This window comes from Epithele typhae (assembly GCF_022376455.1).
Source record: "Epithele typhae strain CBS 203.58 chromosome Unknown BXZ73scaffold_357, whole genome shotgun sequence".
Taxonomy (NCBI): domain Eukaryota; kingdom Fungi; phylum Basidiomycota; class Agaricomycetes; order Polyporales; family Epitheliaceae; genus Epithele; species Epithele typhae.
The window spans coordinates 11,270-22,852 of record NW_025954548.1 but is presented as its reverse complement, the minus strand read 5'-3'; the positions used below and the strand labels follow the sequence as shown (position 1 = coordinate 22,852).

General features: G+C 56.1%; 1 protein-coding gene across 1 annotated transcript; it reads right to left on the bottom strand.

Moving 5' to 3' along the window:
- Window positions 1–767: 767 nt before the first annotated feature.
- BXZ73DRAFT_17615 (uncharacterized protein) lies at window positions 768–998 on the bottom strand (the record flags this gene model as incomplete). The annotated part of the gene is made up of 1 exon (XM_048017551.1): window positions 768–998. A coding segment is annotated over one exon (231 nt), but the record flags the coding sequence as incomplete, so codon positions are not given.
- Window positions 999–11,583: the final 10,585 nt, after the last annotated feature.

Here is an 11,583-nt window from a genome sequence, read left to right as displayed (position 1 = left end):
AACGGGCCCTCGAGTGGGCCAGTATACGGACTTGCGCACGCTGGGGTATCAATGCAACCCGCTGGCGGGACATGTACACGGAAGAGGACAATGAGGTCGTACCAGGGGCGGAGGTGGCTGTGGAACGAGTACTTGCACCAGGGAGGTTCTGTGCGCAGTGCGTGAGGGCATCTGGGGGGGAGAGAAAACGGGTCAGCAAAGGGGTGTCGCCCACGCTCAATTGCATACAGATGCGCGCTAGCGAGCAAAGGTGCAATGACTGCATGGTGATATCGCCCGAGGGAGAGGTACGGTTTGTTGCCATATATGGCGGTGAGGGGGTTGGCGGGTGCGTGGGTGACGTCCGACATGTTGGGCAGGATACCAAACCGCCAGATGGACATCCTTTGGGACACTAAGATAGAAGCATAAAGGTGCTCTTCTAGAGCGTTATGAATGGCGTCTTCAACCTCTTCGACGGAAAACCATTGGTGGCGAGCGTACGAGACACATGCGGTGCTGCATGTGGCAGGGCGGCTCCTGTTACACAAAGATACTTCAGGAAGCGGACGCAAAGCAGTAATCTGCGGAAGCGTAGTGGCCATATAACGAGTTCTGTGTACAGCGGGACTTGCACGCTATTGGCTGGGAGGTCCAATATGAGCCGCGTGTAGCCATGTTGCACCGCCGCCAGAGAGTGTAGGTCAATTTCCCAGTACCGCACCTGCTACGAGGTATGGGAGCCGTGAGACCCCCAAGGGTGCCGGGCACGCGTGCGCAATGTTGCGTGCATCAGAGGCATGTACAAAGACAGTGTGTAGTGGCTCATTCATTGCGCGGGCCTGCTCGATGACCACTTTGAGGACAAATGTATTATTTTCCGTTCTGTGCCCCGTGCGGAAGCCGTTATGTTCATCAGGAAATCCGTGGCTACCCTCTCCCCACGCGCAGAGACGAGGCTCGACAAGGAGGGTCACTGTCTTTAGGAGGCAGCTTTCGAGACCGATTTTGCGGTACGAAGTAGGTTCCTGCGGGTCTTTGCCTCGCTTCGGCCCCGCCGCTAGGCGGATAGCTGTTGTCCGTGAAGCAGGGAAAGTTCGGCTACGAACACACTCGTTAAAGAGCTCAGCGAGTTTGTCTTTGTGCATCCGTATGACGAGTGTGGGCGCACAGGAACGTCGTCGTCATTGTCACTGTCATCCACCACACTGCCGTCGGCATCGTCTGTGTGTGAGACAGTGTCTCGCAGTTCGATGCCAGGTGCATGGTAGGCTCGATCATCCAGCCGGTCGGTTCAAACTCCGATGTGCCTTCGGCGGTCGGTTTACCGACCGGCTGGTCAAGCTGGTCGCCCGTTTGGCAGGACCGCTCACAAAGGAAGCTGGACGTGAGGGTCTTAGAAAAATCGCGCGTTTTGGCCTCTGGGGTTGCTGGAGCTCCCCTGTGCACGTCCCTCCAGTCCATTCCCTCCGGTGTGCGGGTTGTTTCAGCTGGTTATAATTATACATAATGAATCATTTGTGAAGAAAATGTGGGTATACATCGTCATTCTCGCATGAAAGCCAGGTGCTAATGCGCTGCTCGACGGGTGGAGGAGGCAAAGGGTGCAAAACCGGGGTGGGGAGGGTGCATGCAGATGACGGGATGACGAGGTGCTGCTGGGGAAAGTCGTTACAGTGTGAGGGTACGCTGATGAAAGCCGCCGAAGTCCGCGCGACGACTTGCGCAATGGGTAGCACCACGGGAACGTCCAGTCGCAATGTTGCGTGATCCTGCGCTCGCACGACGCGAGCACAACGGTGCCGCGCGCGCCCCACGCGTCTCAGGGCACGGCCGCGGTGCCGCTGCGGGCTAGCGCGTGGAGGACCGCGGCGGAGATCAGGATCGTTGCGAACTGCTAGGTGTGTTGGGCGAGGTGTAGCGCGAGGATGCGCCGGGAGGGGTACGGCAGGAATGGCGTGTAGGCGGGGCGGGGCGGGCTTGCTGGACTGCCATATCGTCGCGCGGCGCGCGAACGGGGAACAGCAGGCCCGCCGCACCCTCGCCGCGTGAGCGGGGCAGCTTGAGGGTGACGTGCTCCAGAGGAGTGAGGCTGCCAGGCTCGGAGTCAGCGCTTCCCGTGGGGCCTGCGCGTCCTGTCGAGCCTGTGCAAAACCCCCACCCCGAATATATGGGCTGTGCCAGGGGCGCAGAGCTGCAATGCATGCTGAACATAAGCGATTTTGGAGGGGGCAAGGCGGGGTGCAGACACGAGGGATGACATACCGCAAGCAATACCAGCCGATGGATACATCGTGGGCATCCCAGCCGTGGGTGTCAATGAGCATATCACACGGGAAAGCACGTGGGACTCAGATGCAGAACCCAGTGCTGACATCGCGGGTGTACTAGTGGAGCACATTCAAGCGGGTGTAACTGGCGAACAAGTGGGTGTGCTGTTGTAGGAGGGCGGGAAACTTGAGGATAAGCTTGACGTCGCAAACGAAGGTGGAGCAGAGGGGCTCCTGCCCTCACGATTGGACCATGAGAGAGATGACGATATGATCTCGGTACTAGTCAGTGGTCACTGCTCGCGCGATACCATCGCCGTTGCTGCAGCAAGAGACCATGTTCGACGAGGATAAGGAGCGCTGTTTGGACACCAAGGACTACTATTAACAGCTTCCATGCCACATGTTCATCAACTCACCTAAACAGAGTGTGAATGCCAGGCTGCCAGCGCAGCACCCAGAGAGTGCGGACGCGGCGCGAGGGCAGGTGCGCTGAAAGCGCACGCGCGTCCAGACGACTGCAGGGTGCTGAACGCGGGATTTTTCTAAGTCCCTCACATCCAGCTTCCTTTTTGAGCGGTCCTGCCAAACGGGCGACCAGTTTGACCAGTCGGTTTGGGATTTGTAAGGACTGGGACTCACGCACCAAGTACGGGAACAGTTCGGAGCCTCGCGCATCGATACAAGCACGACGCGAGGCCCCCGTGATCGCGCGCGGGCATTCTGCTGCGCGCGCCGAGCCTCTATCTGTTCCGCTCGCGCCGAGCCTCTATCTGTTCCGCTCGCGCCGAGCCTCTATCTGTTCCGCTCGCGCCGGACTTTCCTGGCGCTCCCTCTTCCCCTCTCTTCTCGTTGATCTCACTGTGTTTTTTTATTTGGACGATGGCTTGATTACATTACCACCTAACCTAAGTTTCGGCCCCGACCTCATATACTTATATAGACGTCTGCGCCGACCTGTAGTAGGTAGCTTTTCGGGATACGACTGTCTCCTACTCACTCTCGTGTGCCGTCTCGCTCTTCCCGTGTTTGCCTCTCCTCGACCAGCGTCTCTTCTCGACACTCTCGACACCTTCGACGCTACGCCGAGGCGGCGACCTCACAGGATTCTCCTTGCCTTTCGAACTCCGCTATTCCCATCACGCCGCATAGATATCTCCCCGATCGGGAGAAAGGTAAGGAGAATCCCGACCGACTGGTCTAGGTGCATGGCTGCCTACGGTGTCGTCTGGCTTGTGTACAGGTATGAAGAGGTGCCATGTCATGTGAACCTTCGTTAAGGAGGCTGTGGTAGGGTTGAGAGGCTCAGCAGCGATGCTTTCACCGAGATCCTCGCTGAGTTTAGGAGGTTTATGGTGAGCGGATCTGGTGGTTGCGGAGCAGCGCTGTTGCCTGCATTGAATGCGTTTCGTGGTGACTCCCCTAAGTGACTTACTAACCTAACCCAAAACTCATATGATGAACGTGCACAGTGCCATGAAGGAACGAAGAGAGCCTCCGCCGGTGCTCGTGCGCGAGCCGAGGCTGTTCATCGTGTTCTCGGGGTCCTTAGATTTGATGGCTTGGCGGGTCGACGACACTGTAGATCAAGTTGAATATCTAATCGTCTTTAGCAGGTGTGCGGGGAAATATGGGATGGCCGAGGACGTAGTGAGCTTGACTGTCGGCGAGGTTGTCGGTCGGTGGGCTCGCGCTCGTGAGCAGCGGCATGGTGGCGGGGATGCTGGCCAGCACGCATGTCGCGCGAGGTCTTGTAAGCGGCGTCCTGCGGGTGTCTCGGTGATATAGTGATGCGGGTGTCGGTTGGTGCATCGCGCGGGCTACCCCTCCTCCCTCATCTCCCCGCATCCAGCGCCGCCGCCTCCATTGTTCTCTATACACCGTTACCGACCCCTCTGCGCCCCACATCTCCGGCTCCGCTCTGCGCACCCTCTGTCTGTCTCGATTTATGCTATATAAGAGCCGTTTGGAAAGTTACGATAGTGCACCGTAGTAATCGTGAGTTGGCGCGTTGGAGTCCTTGCTCCATGCGACTGTTGGCGGGTGTTTGGCCAGCTCTTTGCATGTCATAGACACTCTGCTAACAATCCGGTATTCTGGGGTGTAAATTGTGTTAGAAGTCGGCGGCTCGGTCGAGGTCGGAAGAGGGGGTAAAGGCAATCGATACCACGCGGTTGGTCCCTATGGGCACCGGGAGGCGAGTACAGACGGACGCGGGGGAGAACGAGGTGGTGGGGAAGGGCAAACGCATGAGGCGAGTGCGGGACGAGGGACGATGGCTATCTACACGATGACTAAGCACAAGTAAGGTACGACCGAGCTTGCCATACACGTGAGCAGATTCCAACAAATTGTTGTAGTGCCTATATGACGAATCAATAACAGCTTTCTGTATGTTGGAAGCTTGGCAGACATTATGGCTCCTAAAAATCAGGATTCATTCAGGTCTAGCAGTTGAAAATATCTGTCACCCTTGTGAGTATGGAAATCATATATGGAATGTACAACAAGCCTTTGTTTTGGTGAGTCCCCAACTTTGACCTCCTGCTTCACCCATACGGCTACTGCCACACCCTCGACATCCTCATCTACTTCGCCTTGCTTTGCCTCCATGTCATCCGCCTGCGCATCATCAATGCGGTCCTGGACCGCGCTCTGCGCGCGAGACGCACTCATCACGTGTCATCCGCCTGCTGCAGCGCGGGGGCGGTCCTGGACCGCGCTCTGCGTGCCAGACACACATTCATCACGTGTTGATCCCCCTCCCCGCGGCGCCACTGCGGTCCTGGACCGCGCTCTGCGCGCGAGACGCACTCATCACGTGTCATCCGCCTGCTGCAGCGCGGGGGCGGTCCTGGACCGCGCTCTGCGTGCCAGACACACATTCATCACGTGTTGACATCCCCCGCGGCAGCGCAGCCGCGGTCCTGGACCGCGCTCTGCGTGCCAGACACACATTCATCACGTGTTGATCCCCCTCCCCGCGGCGCCACTGCGGTCCTGGACCGCGCTCTGCGCGCGAGACGCACTCATCACGTGTCATCCGCCTGCTGCAGCGCGGGGGCGGTCCTGGACCGCGCTCTGCGTGCCAGACACACATTCATCACGTGTTGACATCCCCCGCGGCAGCGCAGCCGCGGTCCTGGACCGCGCTCTGCGTGCCAGACACACATTCATCACGTGTTGATCCCCCTCCCCGCGGCGCCACTGCGGTCCTGGACCGCGCTCTGCGCGCGAGACGCACTCATCACGTGTCATCCGCCTGCTGCAGCGCGGGGGCGGTCCTGGACCGCGCTCTGCGTGCCAGACACACATTCATCACGTGTTGATCCCCCTCCCCGCGGCGCCACTGCGGTCCTGGACCGCGCTCTGCGCGCGAGACGCACTCATCACGTGTCATCCGCCTGCTGCAGCGCGGGGGCGGTCCTGGACCGCGCTCTGCGTGCCAGACACACATTCATCACGTGTTGACATCCCCGCGGCAGCGCAGCCGCGGTCCTGGACCGCGCTCTGCGTGCCAGACACACATTCATCACGTGTTGACATCCCCCGCGGCAGCGCAGCCGCGGTCCTGGACCGCGCTCTGCGTGCCAGACACACATTCATCACGTGTTGACATCCCCGCGGCAGCGCAGCCGCGGTCCTGGACCGCGCTCTGCGTGCCAGACACACATTCATCACGTGTCATCCGCCTGCTGCAGCGCGGGCGCGGTCCTGGACCGTGCTCTGCGTGCCAGACACACATTCATCACGTGTTGACATCCCCCGCGGCAGCGCAGCCGCGGTCCTGGACCGCGCTCTGCGTGCCAGACACACATTCATCACGTGTTGATCCCCCTCCCCGCGGCGCCACTGCGGTTCTGGACCGCACTCTCCTCACGAGGGCTGTGGCTGAAAATGGCGCTAATGTATGTCCTTTTAGCTGTCTGCTTTTGGCAATCACCACTCTCTTCCTTGTGCCTTGGGTGCTCCTGTTCTTTCCTCTTTAAGTAATGTGTGCAGTCCCTGTTCTCCACTGTGTGGTGTCCTCTCCCTGTGTTTTCCTTTTATAGTAATTTGTGCTGTCTCTCTCTCTCTCCCTGTGTTTTCCTTTTATAGTAATTCCCGTTCTCTCTGTCTCTCCCTGTGTTTTCCTTTTATAGTAATTTGTGCTCTCCCTTGTGTTTTCCTTTTATGGTAATTGTGCTTTTGGTGAGCCACTGGCGTCTATTTCTCAAACCAACAACCCTGGAGCTCTCCTCTATAACCTAACCGAAAAGTAAGAAATCGGTGCAAATGGATAAGTTACCAGCCTTCATCGCGAACGGCATTGCCAAAGGTAAAGCGTTCTGCTTCAATAGCGTCGCTAAACTTCCGAAAACGGACTTTGTCAACAACTGGAGAGCGCCACTCGAAACGCTTAGCCCTTCTCCTGCCCGTTTGCGTCAGTTCTTGGTTGACAACGATTACGTTGTCACTGCTACTGATAAGAACCTCGGCCTCGCGGTATCAAAGCGTGATTGGATCATAGAGAAAACACAAGGTCTACTCGATAACGAGGAAGATTACCTCCGCATCTCATTGTTGCGCGTAAATTCTATTCTCGATAAGCAGTACGATATCATACAAACCATTGCCAAGACGATGTCTAACGTCGAATCGCTAGTCGAGCTTGGTGTCGATAAGTTTCTGTTGTCCAAATGTATTCGTGACGACAAAACAGGAATGTTCCCGGTACCGGAATTCTACGGAATCCGAAGATTCACAAGAACCCACTGGTTTCCGACCGATTCTACCGTGTCATTCGGCTATCATCAACCCCGCTGCGAAGTTTGTATCAAAAGAACTCAAACCGATAATCAAATCGGCGCCGACCATCATACATGGATCTAAGGACTTGGCGCAAAAATTGAGTCGTCTCTCCTTCGACAAGAGTCGCCGCTGGTGGATAGTCACCGGCGACGTCGTCGCATTCTACCCAAATGTACCGTTAGACGGCTGCCTCGAGATAGTCTACTCGATGTGGCTTAAGCACAAGTACAACGGCATTCGAGCCTTTAACGTTCGACCCCAAGGATCCCTATGTTTCGGAATTCGATCCTAGGCGTGAATGCGCGCGATACAATCAGGTTTTCCATGATTGCTTGCACGTAGGAAACAAGAGACTTATAACCCGCTTCAATGGTAAATACTATCAACAAGTGCGAGGCCTAGCAATGGGCGTCGCGGACTCACCCGATCTCGCAAACCTTTACGGTGTGCATTTCGAACTTCTATCCGGTATTACCAGCGACCCGAACATTCTGTTCTACGGTCGTTACATCGACGATTTACTGTCAATCGTGTACGCAGAGACCGCGCAGGACGCGCTTACACAGATACAGTCGAAAATAAAGTACGATGGATGCAGGTTTACGTGGGAGGTCGACGAATACTCGGCCACGTTCCTTGACATGACGATTTATAAGGATGACGCTGGTGTCCTCCAACATCGCCCATTCCGCAAGGACCACAACCACATGGAAAGAATTCCCTGGATAAGCCACCACCCTATCGACGTTAAACGCGGTACGTTCTCTGGTGAGCTGTCTCGGTTAGCCACTCTAAGTAGTACGCCGTCAACGTACACTAGGGCCGTGCAGGAGCTAGTATCCCTGTACGTACGTAGAGGTTACCCGATCAGATTGATCAACGCATGGACTCAAAGATACGCACTAGAGCGCTGGGAAAAGCGACTAGTAGAGAAATCGAACGAAGCATCAAGCTCGGACGAACCGCTCTTAGTTTTGAAGTCTACGATCAACCCTGTATGGAATTACTTTTCAGCCATGGAACTTGGAGAAACCATGCTTGGATATTGGAAGGAGTGGTACGAACGTGCCGCCTTGGGAACTTATAGTGAAGAGTTCCCTGCGTACGACGTGGCGATCCCTTTCAGGGTCGCTACGGCTCGGACGTTCGCGCCCCACCGTCTGACCCAGACGGCGCGGTAGTGCAACACGTCCCCGACCTACGCAAAATACTAATAACCAACTCACGAATGCTTGTGTCACGGAAGCGTGGACGCAATATGTTCGACCTTGCTAGTTCTTGGAAAAAGCAGGTTCTCCAGAAGATGGATGAAGCAGAGACCTCGGCGTTCGGAAAGCCGAAGACCTACACCACCACCTCGCTTGCGGGGAGGCCGCGTGCAAGGTCGTTCGACTACGCCGAGTGGGAAGCAAAATGAAGCGACCCAAACAATCTCTGCCGCGCGCCGCCGAAAGCGACAGCGAAGACGACCTAGTCGTGCTCCCTCCCGGGTATGTCCCGCGCGAGGCTGCTACGGCATCGTCGTTACCGCAGGACGCCTATACTGAGTATAGATCTACACGTCCAAACTTGCACCGGCGGTCATCCAGCGAAGAAAGAGACCGTGAGCGATTCATGTAGGCAGTGCCCCCGTGAACGTTCCCCATCTGATATGGCTCTGTTATGCAGGGCCTTGTACCATCACAGTGCGATCTTAGGCGGAAGCCTTTACGAGGACCATGTCGGACCCTCCCTGCCAGTACGCAGGCGAACACTACCGAACACTTAGCGAACACCCCCCGGAAAGGGGGTTAGTAACCGGCTAGTACGTTCGCTAGTACCTTGCCGAACCTCAATCGCCATGAAGTCAAGACCACGCTGCTCCCGCGGCAAGTCAAACGGACTGAGATGGACAGCGAACAACGGTACACCGGACGACACCGGTATGTTCTACTTGCATAATTCCACTAGCCTAGATGTACCGCATCGACGGGCAGGATCGGACACATGCAAGGGCCTCGGGTAGAACCGATCGTCTGCACCCCTTCGGGTGGGTTCCTGTAGGGACTTGCGGACTTCTTTCGGTACTTAACATCCCTCTATCAGACGGAACGAGCGACCGTACGGCAACCCTCGGGCTCTGCTAGTACGGTATGGGTCTGTGAGCAATGCTCGCAGTTTAGCCCGCACCGCATGCGCTCCAAACTTCAATCTTCGCATCTTCGTCCATGAAGATACATTTGCTATCTCGTAAGTACTCCGTTAGCTGTGCTCACGCACAGACGGTATTAACCGTGAACGTTTCAGACTCAGACCGAGACAACCCTAACTCCTAACGTGAGTACATCAGCTGGCTAACTGCTGGCTTGAATACATCGTAACTGATGAATGTACACGGCGTAACAGCCTAACCCTAAGGAACCCCTAATCCTAACCGAACCCTAACAGAACCCTAGCCGAACCCTAACAACGGGAAGGCGGGCCGTTAGACGCTCACGGCCCGCACGGGCCGGGCGGGCCGCTCGGCCAGTTCGGGGATGCACGGGACGGATCACGTGATCAATCACGGGACCCATGACATCATATCAGGTGATCACTGACGTCATGTTCTAGGACATTCCAGAAGCGGCTATTTATAACCAATTGCCAATCTATCAATTGGAAATAGCTGAGTCAATCCCCGATCGGACATACATATCCCGGTCGGACATGCTGACTGCGACGTACGAGAATAGCGAGCGAATGAGATCGTTGCGATTACGGTAAGTAAGACCGTGACCTGATCCATTTGCAAGTATTAGTACACCAACTGACATACTCGAATATAGGCCTGATGAGACTGCATAAAGTCGAAAGGTCTCTGGCGGGGAAACCCCCAGATCTTGCCACTTTTCGAGTGCACCTCTCTTCATACCGCGACCGCAACGCTCATCCGCTCGCTCCGCTCGCTACTTCGCTCGCGTTCGCTCCCCCTAACCTAACCTAACCTAACGACGCATTGTCGGCCCTGGAAGGAGGAAAACATGCGAAACCTGGGTCGATCTTGGGACCGCAGGTGGCCACGATTCTCAGCTTTCCGGCGCACCAGGTTGCAGAAGGAACGGAGCACAGGCCGAGGAGGTACGGCCCAGACGAGCGAGGGAACGGTCGGAACCCGAGCACCCTAGTTGGGTGGCGTCGAGGGCCACAGCGACGACGAGCGCACCGACGGCCACCAAACTCGGCAGAGGGCCGTTAGGAAAGGATTCATGGGTGCTGAGGTCGTCAGCCTGGTGCCAGGCTCGCTCATCGTCGCTGGGTAGGGGTCACTCCCAGGATGCTCCATCCTTGGGGATAAGAAACATAGAGAATCCTCGACGTACGTTCACAAGTACCGCACCCAGAGATATTAAGCCAAATATGCACCTTTATTCCAAGTGCGGAACGACACGTCAGCGTCGATCAGCAAACGTGCCTAGTCGCAAGTCTCACGGCCGCCTGGATCTTAAACAGCGAACACATCATCCGTAAATCCTCAACGTACCGTCACAGGTGACACGCAGCGAGATCGGAGACGACTGTGCACATGAATCAAAGTGGGGTACGACACGTCCTCCTCGGCCACTGGGATCGACGAGTTGCAAGGCTGGCGGTGGCCTAGATCTTAAGCAGTGAATATAATATCCATTGATCTCTAGTACGAACGTACCAGCGGACCAAAGCCAGCCGTGCGATCGAGACGAAGTGGATCATGTGCCCAGCTGGAAGTCACATGACATTGGGCCCTCCTCCACACAGCGTGTCCTGGTCGGAGTGCTGTTCGCCCAGCTGGAAGTCACATGACATTGGTCTCCACCGCACACAGTATGTCCTGGTCGGAGTCAGCTGCCTAGCTGGAAGTCACATGACACTGCTGTTTCCTTTTATGGTAATTTCCCCTGTTTCCTTTCTAGGAAATGCCTTCACGCAGACCTCCGTCCGACTCGACGGCCCTGCAGTCGTTCCACATAACTCGCTCGTACGTCGACAGCCACAGCGACGACAAGCGCACCGACGGCCACCAAACTTGGCAGAGGGTCGTCAGGAAAACATTGTTGGGTGCTGAGGTGGTGAGCGTGGTACCAGACTCGCTCATCGTCTCTGGGTAGGGGGTCGCTTCGAGGATGGACGGTACCAGGGGGATAAGAAACGTAAAGGGTCAATAACAACACGAATAAATATCAGAAAAATGCAGAAAAATGCGGAAACATCGTGGGCCAACCCCAAGACCTCAATGTGCGCGATCCATCGCGCGCATTCAACCACCCACAATTTCTGTTGGGATACACGGCCCGTTTCAACCTCTACACCGTACCAGGGCTCAGAAAAATGCGGAAAAATGCGGAAAATGCTTGGAATAATTCTGGGGTCTCAATGTGCGCGATCCATCGCGCGCATTCGATAGCCAACAATTTACTGTGGCTTTAGAAGCTCATCGCAGCCTCCGCGTTCTATCGTAGATCTCAATCGCATCGCAACCAAGATGGGCGCTATTTTCTAGCCCTCCTCCAGTGCTTACCCAGATCCCCTTTGAAGAAGCCCTCTT